Here is a 25,616-nt window from a genome sequence, read left to right on the forward strand (position 1 = left end):
CTCAATAAACATTGGCATGGACTGGAAACAGAGACGCCCATCCTTAACTGCAAAGATATCAGTGCATGGAGAGAACTGTTTGGGGTTTCTGCTTCTCTCCTTGTTCCTGTAAGGGATGCATTGCCAGGCTCTGTCCCATGAACTGTTCAGTGAGGCTGCTGTGGAATCCCCCATATGCCTTTGCCATATTCTCTTTGCTTTTCAGGCGTTGGGGGAAAATTCCTCCAGTGTTTGTCTTCACAATGTAATCAAGGTTAAGGTTCCATGTTTCTCTTGAAGTCCTCTTTGCTCTGCACCCCTAATGTCACAGGCCTGGTGGCCAACGGAGCACTCCTAGGATCCGGGGTTTCCCAGGCATGGAGACCTTCTGGCCTCTGATGCTTCAGTTGTTTTCCAGCTTTCAGCAGTCCCCCCTCAAGCAGCAAACTTTGAAACATCCTCCTAAAGCTTACGCTCCAACCAGACCTGTGATATTCTGGCATTGTTGTGCTTCTGACCCCCTCTGCCCCAGAAGGGAGGTTCTGAGACCTTCTGCAATGCTGATTTCGACCCCCGAGTTGGAGGACGTTTGGCAACCCCCTGGAAATGTGAGGTTTTGCACAGATGTAGGGACAAGCAGCTTGCAGGTCAGAGCAGATCCTCCCCGCTTGGCCAGATGGAGCTGCATCCCTTGCTTCTCTCCTTCGGGACTTTGCCTGTGGGCATGGCCAGACTCGCTCCACAGCCGCTTCCCTTCCCACACCCTGCCCTGCTTGTGCCAAACATCTTCCCCTCTGCGCTTGGGGTGGGAGCGGACGGCGGGAGGGGCGCATGGGGATTCTGGGCGCTCACTCTCCTGTTTGTGTCCCAGCTGTGTACTCTGTGGAGATCACTGTGGAGAAGGACAAACTCACGGGAGAAACCAAGGTCCTTTCCAGTACCACTAGACTTCCCCAAGACCACTCAGTCCAGGGGGTCAAAGTGTACGAGGACGATATGAAAGGTACGCACCCCAGCAAGGGTCCAGACATCAGGTGTGTGCCAGGACCAGATTGGCCCCAGCAAGCATGGCTGCATCACTCGCAGGGCCTTCCCTGGTTGGCCCCTCGCCTTTCTCCCCAGGCTTCCCTAGAGGTGGGAAGGTCTGCCTGAAGCCAAGCTCAAATCCAAGGTGCAAGAGGCCAGGGAGACTCAACCCACTCATGCCCAGCCCTGTCGTGACTTGCAGTGCTCCATAAAGGGTTTTATTTGAGTGGGATAAATAGCACTTTTGGGAAAACGGACCAGCTCTAGAAACGGAGCATGGCAGCGCCAGGGGTGGCCTGGCAGCGCATCGTGCATCAGCGTCACCCTCCTGCTACCTTTCCTGCTTGGGTTCTAAATGTGTGAAAATCAGTAGGATGTTGTGTGTTTGATGCATCGTTGAACAGAGTCTTCAAACTGAAAACCAACTTGTGCTTTTCTTCTGATGGTGTCATCTCAAAAGCACCAGGTATACTTCCTCCTCTGCATATTTTCTTACCGTTTCCATCCCACATCCCCATGGAAGCTTCAAAGGCCACGAAAGGCTCAGGAAACCCAACTGTTCCCCACCAGCTTCCAAACCGGAGAACCATCCGCTCCTTCTCTGCTCCAACATGGCCTGCTTTCCTTTCCTTTATTTTCGGGTGCCCCAATCTGTGCACACAAACAGTCATGAATCCAGGACAGCTGGTCTTGCATACCAGGTACCTGTGGCAGGTGGTGGCCCTCAGAATTTCTGCTGAGTTCCATGTGAACTTTTCAGGCTGTACAAAGGGAACAACTGCATGAGTTGGGAAGCCGAGAGGCCCACTAGGAACACACAGGTACCCTAGAATCATTCTGGCAGAGCTTCAAGGTGCCTGCTGTGGTCCTACATTTAAAGCCAGCAGTGGAGGCATATGTTCCTAGCCCTCATTGTGCACCCTCTCTGTCTCCCCTTACAGTTGTCCATGCTCTCCAGGCTGAGGATGGGGCTACGGAGAGTGATATCCAGCAGCTCAGCTCCTCTGAGGTGGACGAGCTCATCCAAAGAGCAGACGAGGTGACCATGAGTGAGGGCTCGGAGAAGGCCAAGCTGCTGGATGAGGCGACGGCCATCTCCTCCTCTGGGAAAGCACCACCTCCGAAGGAGATCACCGGTGTCAAGGCCAAACCGATTGAGAAGCCAAAGATCCTGATTTCGGAGGATGGCCAGGAGCCCAGCCAAGACCAGCCGGTCACCATGATCTTCATGGGCTACCAGGATGTGGAAGATGAGAACGAGACGAAGAGGGCTCTGGGGGTCGAGGGGACAGTCAAGGCGGAGCGTGTGGTGATCAATGAGGAGGAGGAGGACCCTCCGCTGCCTGATTACATGGGGATGGACCTCTTCATCCCCCCCAATGGCAACGTGTTGCAGCTGATGGATGTCATGAAGCCCGGGGACCAGCTGAGCCAGCACCTGACCTCTCCCCGCTATGTCAGCCCCAAACGTTCCAAGCGCCGCGTTAAGCGCAAGAAGCAACGCTGCAAGTGCTGCTCCGTGATGTGAGCGCCCAGCGAGCGCCCAGCCACCCACCACTCCAGATAGCCTCTGCAGACTTACTCTGATTTCCGCTCGACTCCATCTTGTTGCTTACCTGTCTAAGTTCTACAAAAAGTTTCCAGCATTTTGATTTTTTTTGCCTTTCATTTTTGCTTGTCAAGACATGCTGTTCCCACCTCCATAGGTTTGTTTGTTCATTTTTATCTTCAAGTGAAAGGGGGAATAGGAGTGCAGTGCTGGTGAGAAGGTATCCAGTTTCTAACTCACAGAGCTGCTGGTTCATTTCTGTCTTTGCTTCCATCCATCCATCGATCCATCAGTCTGTCCATCCATCCATCCATCCATCCCATGTATTTCTTCACTCTGCATAAGTGGAATAAACACCAAATATTCTATATTGGATGACGTGATCCTTTGCCCCTTGACGGGAAACCTGAAACCAGCCTTTCTCAACCCAATATGCTCTCCACACGCGGAACGATGGTTCCCTCAACCTCCCAGCCAGCTCAGTCCTATTCCTCCGAAGGACACCAGCTTGACGAAAGCTGCCTTAAACTGCCATGATCAAAAATCCCTTGAGCCCACTTCATGAAAGACTTAAGAAGCACTTAGTAAAAACAAGGGGCCAATTTCTCCCATCTTAATGGACCTGTCCCATTTCTGTGGCCTGAAACGGGCTTTTCTCATGGACTGAGGGGAAAAAATGATCAAGCAATTTTTTGATTAGTTTGTAGGTTCTTCATAAAGTTCTGGGACTTTATAGGTTCTTAGTTTGTAGGTTCTTCATAAAGTTCTGGGACTTTATAGGTTCTTAGTTTGTAGGTTCTTCATAAAGTTCTGGGACTTTCAGAATCAAGTGGCCTTGAAGATATCCTAAGTCTTGCTTAGGAGACAACTTTTTTTCCAGAATAACAATGATGACACTCTTTTACAAAAGAAGATTGGAAAAGAAGCCTTGCACAAAATTAGCCTATTTTTCCTCGTGCTTTAAAGAAGGTCCCTCCGTTTGTGCTCAACAGAAAACCAGAACTTGCTCCAAAACCAGCTCCAAAACCACGAAGAACTGACTGTAGCTCCTGGAATACTTGGTTCTCAGCACCAACCCAATTGTCAAAACTGACCCTGAAGGCTACAAGAACATAGTTCTTGGGCCACTGATCTTCACACCATTTTTTTCAGGAACCTGATAGTTTCTTCTCTACTCCATAAAAAGGGGAGGGGGTCATCCAATCTACATCCTGGTAGTGCAAATCAAAAACAATACATATTGATATGAAATTATGTTGGAAGGTAGATTCCAAAATGGAGCTCAGAGAGCTGTGCCCACTAACTTGCTTGGAAAACGGATTCTGCAAAGATGAACAATGCATAGAAAAAAGGACAAATGCCAATTCTTTATGTAAGAGAAGCTAGCTGAAGCAGAATGTGTTTACAGAATGCACAGGATTACAGGTACAATCCAAAGCCATGAGTTCTACAACTCTTAGACCCAAATACTCAACAGGTAAAGATGGAGAAGAGATCCCTGGAGTTGACCTTTTAATGCAGACTTGCTGAATTTTACCATTTCCATTGAAAATGCCAACAGGGTTTTTTTTACCCTTCAAAATCCACATGTTTCCAAATTTTGAGGTGGACTTCCCCAATCCAAAACTCCCCATACCAGCGTGCATATGTCACGGGGAAGCGCGCTGAGATAAACATATCTTATTGAAAGCAGCACTTTAAAATGCTTTCTTTAGAATATTGGGCAAAAATCCCTACCAGCTTTCATGCAAAATTTCCCCTTGAATTTGGGAACGATGAGAATTTAAAATGGGTTAAATTTGGATTAAATGGATTTGCAGAGTTTTGTGGTGAAGAAAATTTAAGAGTGGGAGGATGAGGACCCCCTGGAAAATCAAAGGGACATCTGTCCATCCTCACAGGGGGTCCAGCCCATGGGGTCCCATACCTTCGATGGAAGGAGCATTTGCCACTCCGTCCTTTCCTGGCTCTGGAATTTGGAAATTGACGTCCCTGGGGGTGGTATTTGAGCCATCATTTCATACCAGCTTCTGTGGTAGCTGGCAGTAAAACACTTTTCTTATTCCTGCCCCACCATCTTTTTTAAGAAAGAGACCTTGACAACATGGGATGTGTAAATGCAATTAAAGATTGACCTTTGCCCAAGTCCTTCCCAAATCAAAGTGGAACCAAGTCAAGTCATATTATCTTGGCAACTCATTGTACCTGGCTTGAAAAGTAGAATAATCATCACAATAGTAATCAACAATATTCAACAATATTCAACAATAATCAAGAATGTTCATAATAGTAGTCATAATAATCATATTCATAGTAATAGTAATGAACTATATTCAACAATATTCAACAATAATCACATAATCGTAGTCATACTAATCATATTCATAATAAACACAATGATCATAGCTTAGTTCACTATTTGCTTTCTTCTGAAAACGCTCAAAGTCAGGCACCAGAGAAACCTGCCCCAGGTCCCCACAAGCCGTTCTCCACCTTTCCCTGTCTGAGTCTTTCTTGTGTTGTTCGCTTGTGAATGATGTTCAGTGCAGCCCTGTGCTTGGTAACGGGCTGGGATCTCTCTTGGACAAAAGGTGTGTGAGGTCCATAGAGTGCAGCTTGCAGAAAGGCCTGCCTTCGCACGCGGAAGTGCCAAAGTGGACAGCTCCTCCTCCATCCCTGGGTCTTGCAGCAGAGAGCGCGGGAATGACTTGGATTTCACGGGTCCCTGGGAGGGCCAGACCCCCCGAGTGCCCACCGTCGGGAGGAGTTGCACCGCAGCTCCCGGCTGCTCTGAGCCATGCTGGCGGAGCCGTACGACCCACCTGGAGCCGGCCTGCAGGGTAAGACTTCTCCAAACACGTGATTCCCAAGGCCTTTGGACACCCAGAAGGACTGCCCACCTGCTCCCCTGGAGGACCACCTTCCCGGCAATCGGGATGGCAAAGCCGGTAATAACACCTCTTGCCTTCTTTTTGGGGTGAGAAGCTGGGCAGAGCACTTGGGGGAGTCCACTGCCTCCCCTCGAGCCCCCAAGTGCTGGGCCGGAGATTGGGTCCTCCTTTTCTGAGCTCAGAGGTCTGGCAGCAAAGGAGCTGTCTGGGGTCCTGCCACAGCCATCAGCTCCCCCAGAGGATCTGACACATCTTTCTCCCTGCCCCTAAGCACAAAAACATTCAGGAACATACCAGCTCTGCCTGCGGGGACGGGCACAGAAGGCCTGGGCAGCTCTTTCATGCTGGGACAGCCTGCCATTGGTTTGGGAGCATCTGCTTTCGAGGGGCTCCCTTGGTCAAGAAAGGGGAGACTAAGACCTCCCTTCCCTCAGAAGGACCCACATCAAACTGGGAATCTCTCCTCGTGAGGATTTCTTCTGCACACCCCTGCACGGTAGGACAGTCGTTTCCCTGCAAAGGAGCACCCCACAGGCGCCCTGCTGTGTTTCCCTGGAACCAGCAGAGTGACCTTTGGTGGGGCAGAAAATGTGATCATTAGAAGGGGCCAGTCTATTTAGGCCGGGGCTCCTTTGAGGTTTCGGATGCCTGCACCGTGCCCATTTCCATCCAGGGGTGCCAGATTAGGGTCAGAAAACATCACTAATGATGCAATGCGTTGCATTTGCTGCCTTGTTAAGGAAATATCTGGGCAAGTTTAGAGTCAGCAGTCAACAATTCTGCAGTGGAAGGCAGAGAGAGGAGGGGGAAAGCAACCCTACAGGAGAGGTCCAGTTATCCCTTGAATGAGTTGGTGTCATGTGAATCCTTTCCACAGGGAGACCGGAATAGGTCAGGACATCCTTGCAAAACATCTCTACCTATTTCGGGGGAAAGGAGAGGGAAATGTTGCACCCCACAAGCTCCAAACCAACGGAGGCAGGGGATTTCCCAAGACTTGGTTCTGCTTGTCATCTGGCATCCATGGTGCTGAAGGATGGCCTGCCAGTTGATCCCAAGTGGGACCTTGTTTTCCCAGTATCTCCCAAGCTGGCGATCTGTTGACTGACCCGGGGCAGCGCTGACCACACCATCCAGAAAGTGTTCCTCCTCTTGTGCTTATGGCCAGGTGTGCAGATGTAGCCATCCGAGGATGAGCTGAACCGCCAAGGGGGCCGTGCCAGGATTCCAGGCAGGGCGGGGGTCTTTGCCACAGGCCCCGAAGAGGGTCAAGTCCACCACGAGCTCCACCTCCCTGACAACGGACTGCGATCTCTGTAACTGCCCCAGTTTTCTTTCAGCAAGACAGGACCCCATGGCCTTCAAGAAAGCAGCACCAGCGGTGAACTTATGTCCACCATGCCTTGATATGTCCGATGGAGCCTCCCAGAGCCGGCTGTGAAGGAGAGACCGGAGGACACCCAGCGAGAAAGCGACATGCATGCACACCCCTTTCCTACGAGGCCTCGGACGGGGGGATCCCCGGGGGCCGAGTGGGGCAGCCTGCCCTGCCCCACAGATCCTGTAGTTAGCGTGTGCCACATTTCTCCTCCCAGCATCACCTCTGGTCGCCGTCGCAATGAGTAACATCTGTGTCTATCGCAAATTTCGGGGCAAATTTCTCGAGCCCCCCAGCAGCTAGAAGTACACTTTTCTCTTTCTCTTGAGCTTTACAATTGCTACAATCAATTTCCGCTTCTCCAATATTGGCTGTATTATGCTAAGCTGAGCAAATAAACGGAGTGAATCCTTAGAAAAAACCATAAGAACAAAGTTCTTCATTCACCCGCGCTTTTTTTTATTTTTCCAATCATAATTCAGCCACGGATTTTTTTTTTTCTGATTTCTATCCTGCCTTTTTTCCTACAAAGGGCTCAAGGCAGCTTACATAATTCTCCTCCATCTTATCCCCACAACAACAACAACCCTGTGAGGTAGGCTGGGCTGAGAGTGTGTGACTGGCCCAAAGTCACCCAGTTGGCTCCATGGCCAAGTGAGGACTAGAACCCTGATCGTCTGAGACCCAGTCCCATGCTCTAACCACTACACCACACTGGCTCTCAGATTTGCCAAGACTGGGAATGGCAGCTAGTGTGGGGCTGACTCTGCCCACTTGGTGCCCTCTGGGGGAACAACCCCAGCCCCCAGCATCCCCAGGCAGCCACCAGGAGATCAGCAGCCCAAGGGCTGGGCCTGGGGGCATTAGCTCCGGCGTCAGATCGCAGAGCCCTGCGGTGCCCAAGGGCTCCAGCGTGAGGGTTGAGTGGGGCAGGTCTCGCCAGCGCCACACAGCGAGTGGGTGGTGGGGCTGAAGACCCCCGGAGCCTTATTGATGGCCGTCTTTCCTGCCCCACAACCCGGAGGCATCAAAGCCGCCCCCTCCCCAGGAGGGCTGTCCTGAGGTGGGTTGCCATGACGGAAACGTGGAGCTAAGTCCGGTCAGTTATTGAGGGTGGGTCCCCCACAGGAGGGCTGGGGATGATGGGCAGTGTTCAAGCCTCTTTTGGTGCCAGCAGGCAGCTCCCCAGGAACTCTGGTGCTCAACTGTTCAGGGTTTCACAGGTAATGCCCACAAGCCTGAGGGCAGCGAGAAGCACATTGGAAAAGCTTCCAACTGGGACCTCTATGGACAGTTCCAGTTCAAGCCCCCTGGGACATGGGGAGGTGCTTTCTCATACCCTCCCCTTCATTCCTGCAGCCACGGGTATCGAGAGAGAGGAGCAAGGAGTTGGGGAAGTTAGTTGGCCGAAAACAAGGTCCAAGCCGGATCGGGGCTCACGGAGAGGCACATGACACGTGGTGACCTTCTGTCCGTGGGGGAGAACTGGGGGCACCTTCCCTCTGCAGCCCCCATTGGCACACGTGGTCCCCAAAGGCTTGGCCCTCGCCATCACTGGCTCCTCCCCTGGAGCTGGAACGGAAGTGCCCCAGGAAAGCAACTCAAGCTGGGACTCGTGGAGGACCACGAGGCACCTGGAGGGCCTTCGCTCCCTCGCAAGCACCCACTGGGGCCCCGTGGTTCCCCCGCTGAGTCCGGCGCAGGCGCCCCCTCCTCCTTCTGGCTCACCACTGGGATCGGGGAAGAGTGGCCACGGGACGCAACTGGGGGGCTGGCTGGGGACCCACGCTTCGCCCATTCGAGCTGTAGGATGCCCGTCAGGTATGCCCGGCTCAAAACTCCCAACAGGTGACCTACACAGTCCTGCAAGGAGGCGGAACGAGCCATGGACGCGCCTTCCTTCTTGGAGACACCTCGACTCCGCCGGCCTTATTGTCCATCTATCCACACAGATATTCAATTTGCATCCCACCCAATGGCCAAACAGCTCTCTCAGTGCTTCATAGCAGCATATTTAGCCACAATGTAAAATATTAAAACATATTAAAAGACAGCAATGCAAACTTGAAAACCAAATAGAAGACAGAAAAGCAAAGATTTCCTTGAAAAGACCAAGCCAGACCCTGTCTAACAACTTCCAGCACTCAGCAACTGCTCAGATGCTTTGCCGTAGGGGGCAGTCGTTACCTGGAGGTTAAAAGATGGTAAACTAGGCACGGGGGAGGGTGGCTCAGGGGGGAGCACGTTCTGGATTGGGGGCCACCACCAGAAGCGCCCGTCCCCTCGTTGCCCCCATGACAGCCTCCCTCGGAGGAGGCAGGCGGGGGAGGCCCCAGGCTCGGTTTGGTGTCCAGGTAGGTCCTGGTCAGGTGAGGCGCTCCACTGGGTGAGGTGGCTTCCCGCCACGTGGGCAGAAATCGGGGGGGATGGCCCCATTCAGGCATTTTCCAGGCCGCTTTGGCACAACTAGCAAGGCAGCCGCCAGCGCTTCACCTGCCCCTCGCCCTTCCCCTGGCCACGCATCCAGTCCGTCAAAGCGCCTCCAAACCCACCTGGAGCCACCCCAAAGACACGCCTGCCAGCAGGAGGAGGACATGGGGCCGGATCGCGCGCAATGTGGGAGAGCCTAGTGGGATCGCCCGACCTCAGGGGCTCCTTTGCTTCTCCTTTGCAGCACCGGCAGCGGGAGAAATGCCCTGTTTCGTTCTGAGCCACGAAGGCAACATAGAAGCAGAGCGAGTCAGAAGGGGTCTCCCGGGCCATCAAGCCTGACCCCCGGCTCCAGCCCGCTCCGCTCACGACATGCCCAACATGTGGACGTCCAGCCTGTCCTCGAACACCCGCACCGAAGGGGCCTCAACGACCTCCCGAGGAAGCCCATTCCACACCCTCGGGGTCCTGACTGCCAGGAAGTGCTTCCTGGCATCCAAATTGAACACTGGTTCCCTGAGCTTGGCTCCGTTGGAGTGCGTCCTGCCTTCCTCTGCAGGGGAGAACAGGTCTCTGCCCACCTCCATGTGACACCCCCTCACACACCTGCATGTCACCAACAGATCCCCTCTGAGTCTCCTCTTCTCCAGGCTGAAGAGACCCAGTTCCCTCAGTCTCGCCTCATACGGCTTCCCCTGCAAACCGGCCACCAGCCTTGTGGCCCTGTGCTACTCTGACTTCAACCTGGCTATATCCTTCCTGTAATGAGGGGCCCAGAACTGAGCACAATACTCCAGTTGCAGGTGCACCAGAGTTGAATAGAGTGGTCGTAACACCTCTCTCGATCTAGAAGCCACACTTCTGGCTATGCAACCAAGGGTGGCGCTCGCCCTCTTGACCACCGCAAGGAGGGTGTTCCCCCAAGGGATCGCAGCCCCCAAAGCGGACGTGTTATCCCTCGCTTTTTCCCCTTTGGGGGGGGACTGGGGATTTGGGCTGCCTGAAGCCCGAAGCCGGCAGAGGAGGAAAGCGTTTCCTACCCCCACCCTGGATCCGCAGCAACATTGGGGGCCCTCACTAGCTGCCTTTCCCGTGGGGGCCTCATTGGGAGAATGTTCCAGTATGGGGGACCATAGCCAGAAACACACTCCCCCTGATTGCCACGACCCCAGCCTCCCTCGGAGGGGGCACTTGAAGGAGGGCCCCAGAACTTTGCTTAGTGTCCCGGACAGGGCTCCCCAGTCCTATCCAAAGGGGGCCAGTTCACTATCCCCGATACTGCTTGGGGTTCGGACTATAGTGTGAACCAAAAAAAGAATGAATTCCCATGCACACTGCACACATCTCATTTTTGGTACAAAAAACCTCCTTCCACGCCGCCTGGACCATTGCGTCGCTGCCTTGCAGCGACGCCCCCACAGCCACCGGCTGCTGCGCTGCCCTCCAGAGGCCAGGACCACCGGCCCAGGACCACCGGCCCAGGACCCAGCTGACGGAGACCGTCTCGGACCTGGTGTTTAGGACCCCCAGGATGTTGGTCCTGGGGGACTTCAATCTCCATGCCAAGTCTGGTCTGACCGGGGCGGCTCAGGACTTCATGGCCTCCATGGTGGCCATGGGGCTGTCTCAACACGTCATCGGCCCGACCCGTGAACGTGGACACACTCTGGACCTGGTTTTCTTGACGGGGCAGGACGAGGGTGACCTGAGGGTGAGGAATTTATGTTTGACTCCCCTGTCATGGTCAGATCACTTCCTGGTGAGGTTTGTGCTTGAGAGCAAGCTCTCCCTCCCGATTGTGTGGGTCCGCCCCTGGAGCCGGATGGATCCGGGTGGATTCCTGAAGGCCCTGGGGGAGTTTCCGGTGGGTGCTCCTGTCGAGGCTCTGGTCGAACTGTGGAACGGGGAGATGACCAGGGCTGTGGACACGATCACTCCTAAGCATCCTCTCCCACCGGGCAGAGCCCGCTCTTCCCCTTGGTATACACCTGAATTGCGGGCGATGAAGCAGGTTGGGAGACGGCTGGAGCATAGGTGGAGGAAATCACGGGATGAATCTGACCGAACACACTTGAGAGCCCACTATCGGGCCTATGCTGTGGCGGTGAAGGCGGCGAAAAAGAGGTTTTTTCCCGCTTCCATTGCCTCCTCAAAATGCCATCCAGCGGAGCTTTTTCGAGTGGTGCAAGGCCTGGTTCGTCCAGGTCCTAAGAAAGATCTGGTTCCACCCTCAAAGGCCCGCTGTGACGACTTTGCCAAGCACTTCAGGGAGAAAATCGCTCAGATTCGTCACGAGCTGGATTCCACTATTGATACAGAGGTTTTAAGGGAGACGCCAATGCTGCCGTCTGGTCCAAAATTAATGGATGAATTTCAGTTATTGCGGCCTAATGATGTGGACAAGGTGCTTGGACGAGTATGTCCCACCACTTGCCTATTGGACCCTTGCCCGTCTTGGTTAATAAATAATTCCAAGCACGGGATTGGGACCTGGATCTTGGAAGTGGTTAACGCTTCTCTGAGGGAGGGTCGAGTGCCTGCCCCTTTAAAGGAGGCGGTAATACGACCGGTCCTGAAGAAAGCGTCACTGGATCCAGAGATGGCCACTAACTATAGACCTGTGGCCAACATCCCGTTTCTGGGCAAGGTGTTAGAGCAGGTGGTGGTGGGACAACTCCAAGCACTCTTGGATGAAACTGATTATCTGGACCCATTTCAGTCTGGCTTCAGACCCGGGTACGGTACTGAATCTGCCTTGGTCGCCCTGTACGATGACCTGTGCAGGGAGACGGACAGGAGGAGTGCGTCCCTGTTGGTTCTCCTACACCTCTCAGCGGCTTTTGATACCATCGACCATGGCATCCTTCTGGATAGGCCAGCGGGACTGGGGGTCGGAGGCACTGCTTTGCAGTGGTTCCACTCCTGTCTCAATGGCCGATTCCAGAAGGTGGTGCTGGGGGACTGTGGCTCTGCGCCATGGCAGCTATGCCATGGAGTACCGCAGGGGTCCATTTTGTCCCCTTTGCGGTTTAACATCTACATGAGACCGCTGGGAGAGGTCATCAGGAGGTGTGGGCTGCAGAGTCATCAGTACGCTGATGATACCCAGCTCTACCTCTCGTTTTCCACCAATCCAGGTGAGGCAGTGGCTGTGCTGAACTGGTGCCTGGCCGAGGTAATGGGCTGGATGAGAGCCAATAAACTGAAGCTCAATCCAAACAAGATGGAGGTCCTGTTGGTTCGGAGAGGGTGGATTTGACCTGGTCCTGAATGGGGTTGCACTCCCTCTTAGGGACAAGGTTCGCAGCCTGGGAGTGCTCCTCGACCCAGAGCTTTCCTTGGAAGCTCAGGTGACAGCGGTGGCGAGGAGCACTTTCCTTCAGCTTCAGCTGATTCATCAGCTGCGGCCCTACCTTCATCAGCTGCGGCCTGGCGACGGTGACACACGCGCTGGTGACTTCCCGCCTTGACTTCTGTAACGCGTTTTACGTGGGGCTTCCCTTGAAGATGGTCCAGATACTTCAATTGGTTCAAAATAGAGCTGCCAGGTTGCTGATGGGGACGGGGCATTGTGTTCACATGACTCCAGTCCTCCGTCAGCTTCACTGGCTTCCCATTGAAGTCCGGGCCCAATTCAAGGTGTTGGTGATGACCTATAAAGCCCTAATCAGCTTGGGTCCTGGTTACCTGAAGGAGCGCTTACATCCATATAAGCCCGGCTGCCCCTTGAGATCTGCGGGAGAGGCCCTCCTCCGGGAACCCTCCGTGAAAGAAATTAGGAGGGTGGGTACTCGGAGGAGGGCTTTCTCTGCGGTGGCGCCCAATCTATGGAATGCGCTCCCCAGAGAGGTCCGCCTGGCGCCGTCGTTACTTGTTTTTCGGTGCCAGGCGAAGACCTTTTTATTTAAACGTCATTTTAATTGTTAATATTATTTGCTTATTTTATCTGGCCAGGGCGACTTATTTTATATTGTTAATTTATTGTATGTATTATATTTTAATGTTATGTTGTGAGCCACCCCGAGGCTTCGGTGAATGGGGCGGAATAGAAATGTTTTAATAAATAATAAATAAACAGCAGAAGAAGAAGAACGATTTTAATCAACATAAACTTATTAGTATTTCAGGGGAAGCATGGCCCTGCTCTTGGCTACTGAGATGGCCAGTGTCTGGTCCATATTCGCTCCTCTCTCTGGGATTCAGAGCCAGCGTGTGCGTGGCTGGCGCACGCGCAATTCACGCTGGCAAGGCCAGCGCAGCAGCAGGAGCGAGCCAGAGCTGGCAGAGAGAGCTGGCACATGCGCAGTTGAAGGGGGCAGTCACCCTTTGGTGCGTGTGCCGGCTCTCCGCCAGTCTCCGAAAGTGAAAGAGTTTCAGAGAACGCCTGTGCCGGCTCACAGCTTCCGGACTCGTTTGGAGAGCGTTTTGTCTGAGAGCCCTAACGTTCTGAGGCGGGCTGCGTGAATATCCCCGGGGGTCATATCTGGCCAGCAGACCGTAGTTTGAGGACCCCGGTTCTCAATCCTGGTCAGGTGAGGATCTCCATTGGGCGACGTGTCTCCCAGCCGCATGGGCAGAAAGAGGTGGTAAAAATGTTCAGGCGTTTTCCTGGCCGCTTTGGCATAACTATCAAGGCGGCCGCCAGCAATTCACCTGCCCCCTCCCCCTTCTCCAGGCCATGCAAAAAAGTAGGCCAAAGCATCCCTGACCTCCAAACCCACCTGGGGCCACCCCAAAGACAGGCCAGTTGGCAGAAGGAGGACATGGGGCCGGATTGCGCGCAATGCGGGAGAGCTTAGTGGGATCGCCCGGCCTCAGGGGCTCCTTCGCTTCTCCTTTGCAGCACAGGTAGCGGGAGGGATGCCCCGTTTCATCCTGAGCCGCGAAGGAAACATAGAAAACAGAGCGAGTCAGAAGGGGCCTCCCGGGCCATCTAGTCTGACCTCCGGCACCAGCCAGCTCCGCTCACAACATGCCCACCATGTGCATGTCCAGCCTATCCTTGAACACCCTCATCTGGGGGCTTCAACCACCTCCCGGGGAAGCCCATTTCATACCCTGGGGGTCCTAACCATCAGGAAGTGCCTCCTGGCATCCAAACTGAACCTGGGTTCCCTGAGCTTTGCTCCGTTGGAGCGCGTCCTGCCTTCCTCTGTGGGGAGAACAGGTCTCTGCCCACCTCCGTGGGACACCCCCTCACATACCTGTATGTCGCCAACAGATCCCCTCTGAGTCTCTTCTCCTCCAGGCTGAAGAGACCCAGTTCCCTCAGTCTCTCCTCATACCCCATCCCCTGCAAACCGGCCACCAACCTTGTGGCCCTACGCTGCACTGACTCTAACCTGGCTATATCCTTCCTGTAATGAGGGGCCCAGAACTGAGCACAGTACTCCAGTTGCAGGCGCACCAGAGTCGTATAGAGTGGTAGTAACACCTCTCTCGATCTAGAAGCAACACCTCTGGCGATGCAACCAAGGGTGGCGTCCACCCTCTTGACCACCTCAAGGAGGGTGTTCCCCCAAGGGATCGCAGCCCCCTAAGCGGACAAGTTATCCCTGGCTTTTTCCCCATTGGGGGGGGACTGGGGATTCGGGCTGTCTGAAGCACAAAGCCAGCAGAGGAGGAAAGCGTTCCATACCCCCACACCGGCTCCACAGCAACATTGGGGTCCCTCCCTTCCCGTGGCACTAAGAGGGCCATCCTGGGGCACAAGCCCACATGAGACGGGGGGCAGTGCATCCGGCCTGCCTGGCTGGAGTTCGGAGCACGGGAAGGTCACACGTCTCCATCAGAGGCGCTCCCCTGCCCCAGCCGGCTTCCCAGCAAAGAGAATTACTGTGGGAACTTCAGGCTGCTCAGCTGCTCCCAGCACCATGGTGGCTCCATGTGCTGTGCGTTGCCTCTGTCAGGAACATGTGGCCGAGGTCACCCTACCGCCAGATGCAGCTTAGAGTGCAACCTGCACCTTCTCTGAGTAAGTGCTTGGGTTAAGCCACCTAGGATGGCTTGCATGGAACTTCTTTGTACAGGAGCAGTCTACCTGTGACTATTCAATGTGGTGTGCAGGGAACAGGGGAAGGGTGACGCCAAAGGGCCTTGTTGTGGTTTCCGGGGCAGCCCGGGCTGAGTGCCGGATGCTTGGGCTTGCGAGATGCCTTGGTCCAATCCGGGGAGTGACCTTCTCTTTGGTGAGGTGAGAGTTGGACTCTTGGCATCTCTGAGTGCTTGGCTGCTGCAGTCGCCTCCTCGGCTTCCGCCCCAGAGGGAGGCCACTTTCTCAAGAGGACTGCACACAGTCCTGGTGGGGAGGAGAAATTCCATTCCTGCGCCTTGGCCACCCGAGAGCTGAAGGTTGCTGGGCAGTTTGCAGCCATGTCTAAAAACGGATGGACTGCGAAGAGGACTGAGGAACGTGAAGCAGCTGGGACTGATAGGATTCCGATAACAACCAGCCTGGCAGACATATCCCAGCATGCACCACTGCATGCCTGGGGAACGGGACCACCTTAACTGTAAGTATTGGCCCCAGGCAGGCCTCCACAAACAGATTGTTCCACAGTTGAGGGGCCACTCCACCCCCATGCCCATGACAGAGGAAGGGAGGATCCAGGGCCACCTGGACCACTGGGGGAGGTGGCCCAGTGGCCTCCCAGCCCTGGGGAGTGCAGCCACTGGAAAGTCAAGTCTCACCCTGCTGCCAGATGTAGAAATGGCCTTCTGAGGAACACGGACTCCTCTTTAGAGTTCCTTAGAAGCTGGTAAGGTCAGGCGTAAGGCTTTCCATCCCAGACCCCCAGGCTGGAGGATGTGCCGGCACCAGCTCCTGCTTTGGACTTGTTTTTGAAACTGCACCCAGTGCTGCCCTGTGTTGGTGTCAGCAGTGGCTAATAGCTACCATGGACCCTGATAGCTAGCTGTGGAACCTCCAGGCTCAGGCACAGTCTACCTTTGAATGCTGTTTCGGTTGCCCATCGCCTCCACAGCCTGCTAGCGACCGAGGAAGTCCAATGCTGGTCTAAGCAGACTTGTGTATGGATCTAGCCCTTCTTGTGTTCTTCAGAGCTAGCAGAGCCTCCATGGATAAAGGTAGTCTAGCTCAGCTTCCTCGTTGCTGCAGGGAGAACAGTTGTTTCCGGGCAGTGCTCAGACGCTTCCTGGAGGCAACTCCCTGGGCTGATTTGGCTAAGTGAGCAGAACTGCTCCTCCCTTGCCGTTAGAAAGACAGGACTTCCCTCATGCAACTCAGGAGGGCTTTCCACATGTCCCCACCCTCCCGGCATTTCAAACCCCCGTCAGCAACATCCGACGGTTGCAATCTGCCCGGTCAGCGACACCCCCTTTGTTTGCCCTTCCCGGCTGGCCTGGCATGCCATTCCCCGTCAGCTCCTGCATTGCCCACTGAGCCTTCGTCTTTGTTGAATGCAAATCCTCGAAAAGTCCAGAGCAACCCAGCTGACTTCCCAAAAAAGCCACATACTGGACTCACAAAATCCCACGGGGAAGATACCCACCTGTGCTGCTTTTCTTAAACCTGGATTCCTCAACCACAGAGATCACTCCCAAAAGGGAGTGTGCCTGTTGCATCTCTGCATGCTTTGCTGCTCCCGGCTCTCTGCTTGGATGGATGACCTGATTACTCCTCCCCCTCCCAGGGTGCAGCAGCTTTTCCTTCTCACACTGCAAGATATTTGTTTTCTGGGGTCAGTCTCTATTTTCTAGAGTGAGACTTTGGAAAGCACCTTTGAAAAATGTTTCATGCAAGTCACCAGTGTTGATGTCCATTGGAACTCGAATTTGTCTCCAGAGCGGACCTCCCTAAAAGCCAGGGATCTTGCTGGCCTGGGGTAATAGGGGTGGTAGTCCAAACCATTTAAATGGCAAATTTTGACGTTTGACCCCTCAAGTTTGGGTTGGTGGGGGGCCACATCTTGATTCTCACGTACATTTCCTCTCAATTTTATCTGGCCAGGCGGCTTATTTTATATTGTATAGTTGTATTTTATTTTAATGTACATATTTTAATTTTTACTTATGAGGACCTAACTTATTGTTGTAAGCCGCCCCAAGGCTTCGGCGAATGGGGTGGCATAAAAATGTTTTAATAAATAAATAAATAAATAAACTCATGCATGCATCGTGGAACGCTTTGCCGGCACACTGCCTCTTCTGTGGTTCACTTATTTACGCTTTATTTACTTAAAAGATCAGAAGATCAAGGCTTGCTGTGCTGTTTACAGGTAATGCACAAACATTCAAACTGAAAACCTGACAAATCAAGGCAAGTTAAGATGAAAGGCCAGGCTTCATGACCAAACAGGTCTTCTGGCATATACTGCAGAAGTGAAGGAAAAAGATATTTATAAGCCAGTCAATCAAGTCCAAGCTGTATCCAAAATGGAGTTTTCTGGTTCTGGATTGATTGTGCACTGGAGCCTCTGCCATTCCTTGTCATTCCGCTCCCTGTGGCTGCCCTTAAAGGAAGCCCCTCTGCTCTTGGGCTACGTCCGCATCTGGGAATTCACCGGCCCAAGCTGCAATTCCTTTGCTAGCGGCCGGTGGGTCCCACAAAGCCAGGAAGGTGTTCAGAACAAGCCACATTGCGGTTACTTTGCTTTGTTGCGTCTCTGTGGGGGCCTTTCTTCATGACCCTTTATGTTCCCAGCAGTTAGAGCTATATGGGAACTATAACAGGGGGTCTTTTACCATGTGGAATTATTTCTGCATCAGGCATGGGCTGAGAGGGTCCTCTCCATACCTACTTTCCTGACTCTTTTCCCTGAGAATGCAGGGAACCGAGTTGGAAACTAAATAAGTTTCTAATTCTCAGAGTCTGTTCTAAACAGGAAGCTATGTCACACCAAGTTGGGCCATTACTAGTTTGCCTAGCCTGGCATTCTATTTATTAATAAATATATTTACATCATTCATTCATTTATTTTATTTAAAACTTTTGTAGACTGTCCCGTTGCTGAAGTCTCAGGATGGTTTAACAATACAAAATGCAAGAAAAGAAAAAGAAAGAAACAATTGGGTGATTGGCTGGTTGGTTGATTATTTTGCCTGTAAATATATTTCCCATTGCTAGCTATAGTGGCACATTTTGAAATTCAGCTGCCCATCACCCAGGGAAAGTTCAAAAAAGCAGGCATCTGTGCTAATCCATACTATTGAACTGATTCTAGCTGTTTTCAACTCTGCCAGCATCAAGCCTTTTGTAACGTTAATGAGCCTTAACTGGTCATTCAGGACCAAGCATGTTGCATTGCAAAAGAGGGAAATGGGACGGGACAGGACGGGATGGCTGGATGGGTCCTGTGATCCGGGTTCTAGTCCCCTCCCAGCCAAGAAGCACACAGGTGATGTTGGGCCAGACGTGGACTTTCATTCTCACCTACCTCGCAGGGCTGTTGTGCCAAGAATAAAGATGGAGTAAAGAAATCTAAGTAAGTCAACTGGCATTCTTGCCAGAGGGGGGAAATGGGGTATGAATGCGGCATAATCACCACCACCATCATAAATGAATAATGGCAAGTCTTTTTCCCCCTAAAGGGCACACATGAGCCTGATTTGGCTCAAACGGGGAGCATCTGGGTCAGAGAATACATGTGTTCTTCTCACATTTTTACAATCTACTCACATCTGAAAGCTTTATGGTTCCATCATCATCAGATGGGCTTTCTAAAGCCTCTGAAGTCTGATTGCAGTGTTTTTAGTTGTTACTTCTCATTTGAAGAGGTCTGTGTGTGCTGAGGACTTGGGGTCATTAAGTTTTTTCCTGGAACCATATACTGCCTTGTCAGGGCCACTTCACCTGGAAATATGGCTTAAATTCTTTTTAAATAAATAATTAGATGCAGAAATTGCATAGAGCCTTTGCAATTGGGGGCCACTGAAAACCTTATCCTCCCTGATTTGTCTAACCTGCTTGTCAAGCCACCGAAGTTGGCACCCTTCTTTCCCCCTTGGGCCAGCAAGTTTTTATGTGGAGCGAAGAAAAAATTCCTTCTGCCTGCCTGGAATCTCCTACTGTTCAGAACTAAATAAGGTTGCCCCTGAGCATGGGAAGAGTGCATTTCTTTCACTCTAGAGTGCCCTGAGGGCTTTCAGAGAAGAGTGATGAATGGATGGTACTACAGAGATCCATTCTCCTTTCCCTAGAAATTCAATCCTGCAGTAATTACAGAAGGACCATGGAAAATCAATGTATTTGCTAGGAAGGAAGGAAGGAAGGAAGGAAGGAAGGAAGGAAGGAAGGAAGGAAGGAGTCTGCAGAAGGTTTTCAGGACCTGTACCCCAGTTTACAGTCCATGGCAGTTTCTTATTCTAGGTCTGGCACTTGAAAACTCAAAAGAAAGCTCTTTTACCAAAGAGCACCACCTGGAGGCTTTGTCTAGTATTGCCCTTGCCTTGAGCGTTACGAAAATCTCCTTGTTTTAAATATGGCCTTAAATCTGTACACAGATGCTTAACTAGAGTCAATCCTTACTTTAGGAAAGATTCAACATTCTTCACTTCCAAACTTCTCCCTGGAATCTGGGGCTTCCAGGAGCACTGCCCATCTTTCTGAAAAAGAGATTGCTGTGTTTTATTCCTTCAAATATTGGTTTTGTTACATTTGTGAGATCTGCCATGACATTTTTTGCTTGGTTTCTGCTTTTTTCCCCTCCTCCACAAGGCTTGGCACACACAACTTTGTTGATAAAACCCTGCTGAAAACCTTGAAGTTTTGATCAGCTTCATGTACACTTGTAGCAGGAATGCTTTCTGTATAGATTTTTAAATGCACAGGGAAAGTGAGCATTGGAATAGAATGAGCATTCCCTTGCTATCCTTTGCTTTGCTCTCTCTGCAAATGTTCCCAGTTTGGCTGAAAATACCTTTATTTGTGAGGTTCTAGTGGTTATTTCTTTCTGTCAACGCAAGCAAGCTATTAAGTGCCACCAAGATGGCTCCAACTTATGAGGGTTCTATAAATGGAAGCTCTTTCAAATATCCTGTCCTTGGCACCTCAGCTCAGCTCTCGGTGACTCAAGAGTTCAGCTTTGTCTATGGAATCCATCCATCTCATGGACGGCCCTCCCTTTCTTCTCCTGCCTCCAAATTTCCCTAGCATGGCTGTCTTCTCTAGAGAGTCTTTCCTTCTCGGGATGGGTCTACACAGAAGAGCCTCAATATGTCATGCTTGCTTCCAGGGTAACCTATGGCAACCTGCAGTCCTGTCTAGCCTCCACCATCTTTGCACGCCTTGGCTGCAGTCTGCCTTTGAATCGATAAACAGGCAAAGGTCTGCAAAACCTTTCCCAATTTCCTTTTCTTCATTGTTGACATTAAAGTTGGGTGATTCTTCTGTGATCGTGAATTCGGTTTTCTTAAATCTCAGCTGCATTCCTGCTTCTGCACGTTCCTTTTGCGCTTTAATCAGGAGTCGCTTCCATTCCTTGCTGTTTCTTGCCAGGTATTGTCTGCATATCTTAAATAACTGATGCCAACTTCCACTTATATTTGCAGCATATTCTCAGGCACTTTCCCTTTTCAGAATCTGCAGCGTAAAAGTCTTTCTTGTAACTCCTTGAGCTTTGCTCTGCTTGCATGGGGAAGTAGGTGTAATAAGCCTGTACTTTGGTTCTCTCTGGCACCTCTTTTCTTGGGGATTTTAATGTGTCTTAAAGGTTCCCAGTTCACAAACCGTTCGTTTGTTTCCCATATCTTTGTTGGGATTTGGACAGTTCCCTCTCAGCAGCTTGGAATAGTTCTGTGGGATCCCCATCTGCTCCAGGACTGTATTACTTCCACGCATTTATAAACCCGCTCACACTTCACTCTCTAGTAATGCAGGCTTTTCTCATACGATTCCCCTCGAGAGGAGTTTTTCCTTAGAGTTCTCCAGAGATGGTTTCTGTCATCTCTATTTTCGCCCCTCTTGGTCTTTCCACACTGCTGCCTTGAGTGATACCAGCCTGGCCTCCGATGGGGCTGGCATCAGCTTCTCCGGCTCCCCCATTTCCCTTCCCCACAAGAACCTGCATTCCAAGGGGGAGAGGCAAATTATCTGCATGCCTAAATCTCTCTCTCGCAAATGCCTTGCAGACCTTGTCAGTTCCCTCTTCTCTTTAGGAAACTTTTCTGCTTGGCAGAAATGCAGCAGGACTGAAAAGAGATACTTGTTGCTCAAGCCATGTTGCTTCTGACCCATATTTGCTCCCAGACCCATGCTGGTCTTTCTGAACTACCCCTTCCCTGAGGACGAAGAGGCTCCTACGCATAGGACTGGGTGTGGACTCAGCACACACCTGCACATCAACCCACAATCGGCGTCTCCCTTAGTTTTGCTTTCAATCTGGATGGGTCACGTGCAGCCAGGTGTCCTTGAAGAAGCCCACTGCTTTGGGAGTGAGTGCTGCTGTCTTTCACAACGTCCCGGGGAGTCCTGTGTTGAGAGCAGACATGTTTAAGTACACGCCTCCATGGCAGGTCCTTTGCACAGTCCTGGAGTCCCAGGTAAGGAATTATTCTTCCTAAAAATGCATTTGCTGCTTTCCCAAAATGGTTCTTGCCTTTGTGGAGCAGAACCCATCCAAAGTCTCTGTGGGAACCCTAAAAACACAAGAGCCCTCCTGAACCAGATGAAGATGGGCTCCTTGAACCCAGCAACCTGTTTCCAGCAGTGGGCAGCCTGGAGGTTGTGAGATGCCCATGGGAAGGGCACAAGAGCAATTGCCTTGATGTCCACCTCTGTTTTATTTATTTATTTTATTTATTTATTAAAACATTTTTATGTTTTTGAGATACACTTTCTTTAAACATGGAGGTTCTATTCTTGGCAATCAGGGTTAACAGGCATCTCTTCTAAGAATTTGTCTAATGCCATAAGTGTGTATAAATAGCCCTGGTGACTCAAGTCTAGCATCCAGTGCAAGGGAGGGATTTTTAACTACACAAATCTAACACAAAAAAATGGAAAACATTTTCTATATCCTCCCTCCATCTAAAAAAATGCATTATTTTAGGAAAATTGCTTGCAGAGGTTTGTCTCTTAGTTATGTGAGAGAAACATATATGAAAAAGTGCACAAACATTCATGCAGATTTCTTCTTTAAGAACATTTCTTAAAGTTCAGGGTGAGCTGAATTGAGGACTAAAGAATGAGAAAGTGAAATTGCCAGATTGTTTGTTACTTCCATTGCCGTTGCTGGTCAGACAGGTTGGGTCAGAGGCAGAAATTTTTCAGAAAGTTATGGGGCTGAAGGATTGCTCATAGGCTTAAGCAAGACCTCTCACCCTTACCCAGCAAGATCCAATTTCCCTCCCTCCCTCTCTCCCTCTCTCTTGTTTCTCTTTGTCTGCCCCCCAAAAGCCATGCCTGCTTTTAAAGGATAATGCTAACTCTGGGGTCCCACTGGGTTCTGCAGCAGTGGTGAACAAGTGGCTGATTAAAACTCAATAAAAGTGTTAACCCAGCACACAGCTGCCGTGAAAAAGAAAAACTCTGGGTTAGGCGTGATTAGGAAAGGAACTGAAAATAGAGCTGCCAAGATCGCAAGGTCCTCTTATACAACTCCTTGGCGGTCCCACGCTTAGAATATTGTGTACAATTCTGGTCTCCTTACCTGATAAAGGAGATTATTGAGTTGAAAAAAGTGCAGCTAAGATGAGCAAGGGGTCGGAGAACTGCCAAATGAGGAGTTAAAATGGTTTAGCTGAGAGTGTTTAGCTGAGAAAACAAGCAAGCCTTGATAGAGGTGTTTCAAATTATGCATGGAGTGGGGAGAGGGAGAGGGAGGGAGGGAGAGAGAGAGAGATTTTTCTCTGTCTCTCATGAGACTAAAGCCCAAAGGGGTCACCCCAGGAAGGGGATGGGTGGGAGAGTCAGAACAGATCCAAAGAAGGATGTGCATATCATATACACTGTGGAATCTGTGGCCACGGGAAGTGAAAAGGAGCACCCACCTGGGTGGCTTTAAAAGAAAATGGGGCAGATTCATGAGGGAGGAGGCTCTCCGTGGCTACTAGCCTTGCTGGCCATGGGCTCCCTCCTTCCCCAGAAGCGCCCCACCTGCACACACTCATCGCTGGGTGGGAGGCGGTCTTGTACTCGTCCTGCTGGAGGGATCCTACACACAGCTGGTTTGCCAGCACATGCTTGGAGTGCTGGACTAGGTGGAGCTTGGACTGGATCCAGTGGTGCGTTGCTTGCGTTCTGATAAGCCTTTTCCTCGGGTCGGGGAAAGCTGAGTTAATTGATCCCCCTGCTAGTGTGGCAGAGCGAGTCTTTCCCAGGAAAGCCAGCATACAGAGCCTAACTCATTGTGAGTGCTGGAATTGTTTAGCCAAAAATTCTGGCAACACGAGGAGATATTCCATCGATCAGAGTTTACCATGCAACCCCAGAGAAGTGCTCAGCAAAGAGAATCCATCCACCCAGTTTCGATTGACTCACAATTGCGTTGTCTTGAGGGTGGGGCGTACTCATCAGAAGCCGTGGACTTTGTCTCAAGGATGCCTTTAAAATATGCCCGTCAGGAACACGGCCAGATCCTGACACGCCAAGCTCAGAATTGCCTCCACACCAAAGAAGCTGCTGTCTGCAGCCATTTCTTCCTGGGGGAGAAGCGTCCAGAGCTAATCTTGCAGGCACTTCATTCAGCTGTGAGTCTGAACTTCAAAGGGCAAATCATTTCGCAGAGAAGCAGGGCAGTTGCTGGTCCGCTTTCTGGAGGTCAGTTCTCTATTTGACGGGCTGGGTTTAAAGACAAAGGACCCTAAAGGACTTTTAAAGATAAAGGACTCTTTGGGGCTCCCCCTGAGCACCCCATACTTAAGCACTTGGACAGTGACAAACCGAGCAGCAAGAAAGCTGGGCCAGTCTTTCTCTCCAGGGAGAGCTGTATTGCATTTCTGTTTAAATTGCTTTAGCTTATTAGTGTAATTTCAGTGTAAATAAGCCTCTCAGGGTTCTAGTCCTCATGCAGCCATGAAGCTCAAGGAGTGCCTTTGGGCTGGTCACTCAGCCTAACCTACCTCACAAGAATGTTTTTGTGAGGATAAAATGGGTGGAAGTGGCTCTGGGTTCATCCCAAGAGGAAAATGGCAAGATATGGGATAAGAACCCAAGACCTGACTCAGGACCTGTGATTTTTATGCAGCCTCATGTTGAAGTTGTCATTTTGTGCCTGTCCTGAATCTCCAGTGCCCAAGTCCTAGTATTTATTATTGATTTATTTATTTAGAAAATTTCTATGCCGCCCATTCGCCGAAGCCTCGGGGTGGCTCACAACATAGATATTTCAATTAAAATAAAATACATTAACAGTATAAAATAAGTCTATCAAAAATAGTATTGATAGACACTGTCTTTAAGTATGGCCCTTTCCAACTTTCACAGTCTTATAAACTGTGTTATGTACCTTGCAATTAGCCCTCATTGTAGCATCAAAAACCAAAAGATAATTATGCATTATGAGACATTTTCCCATCCTCCTTCTCTCTGTGTGCAAAATAACTCAGTTGCCATCAATCACATCACCAAAGCGATAACACTAGGCCCTGAATTTGATCCAATGCACTAGAGTTACTGGGACTGCACTGAAGTGCATTAGGAAGCATGAGATCTGAGATATATGCATTATGATGCATCTGAGAGAGAGAAAATTAAATATCCTGCCTTGTCTTCTGGAAATGGCAGGCCAAAACAAGGCATGCTACATCCTGGTTAACTGAACACAGCAGAAAAGATTGGGTAGCAGCGGGGACAATTAAACCCAACCAGAAACCTGAAGAGAGTAAGGGGATGCTTTGAAAAAGTAACCAAGGGCAGAAGCAGAATTCAAAAGCAATGCACCCCACTCCATGCAAACAGTGTAGAACTTCCATGGCCAAGGGCAGCATATCTGCGTACCACTAGAACGGCCAAAACGAAGAAATAACTTTCTTTCGCTTTCCCCCACTCCCGGCAAGTTCTTCCTTGTAGTTTTGCTGCTGTCGTGGTTGGTTTTATTTCTCTTGCACCTGGAGAGGCATCATCCATGGAAACCAAAGTGACCTTGGCTGGTTCTGAACTGTGTAACCCTAGATTAGGACTGGGAGTCGGGGGAAGGAAATTTGGTCGAAAGCCACATGGGCATCTCAGCTCTGGGGGCGCCCGTGCATGGCAGATCTCGCCTGCACTCCCAGAGAGAGCGGAAGGAGTGGCAGGTGCCAGAGGGAGGCCCCAGAGTCAGTTTTATTAAAAATTACTTTTGCTCTCCTCCGCAGCAAGTTCCTGGAGTTTTCCTCTGTTCTGCGTAGCAGGGTAGAAAGAGCTTATCAGGCTGACGCAGCCTGGCGCTTCACAGTGTCCGTGCCCCTCCCTTTCACAACCTAGTTC

The 25,616-nt window shown here is 51.1% G+C and overlaps 1 protein-coding gene across 5 annotated transcripts in view; it reads left to right on the forward strand.

The window, feature by feature from the left end:
• PALM (paralemmin) overlaps positions 1-7,233 on the forward strand; it is a 50,880-nt gene extending 43,647 nt beyond the window's left edge. For 3 of the 5 annotated variants that reach the window (XM_044453530.1, XM_044453533.1, XM_044453532.1), the window contains 2 exons: positions 851-982; positions 1,947-7,233. In XM_044453530.1, the coding sequence (XP_044309465.1) occupies positions 851-982; positions 1,947-2,533 (719 nt within the window). In that variant the 3' untranslated portion in view covers positions 2,534-7,233. The remainder of the gene's footprint in view (positions 1-850; positions 983-1,946) is intronic. The other 2 variants (XR_006416924.1, XM_044453534.1) reach the window with 2 other exon arrangements.
• Positions 7,234-25,616: the final 18,383 nt, after the last annotated feature.

Source organism: Varanus komodoensis, unplaced genomic scaffold, assembly GCF_004798865.1.
Source record: "Varanus komodoensis strain SLA01 unplaced genomic scaffold, ASM479886v1 scaffold79, whole genome shotgun sequence".
In the NCBI taxonomy this organism is placed as follows: Eukaryota; Metazoa; Chordata; class Lepidosauria; order Squamata; family Varanidae; genus Varanus; species Varanus komodoensis.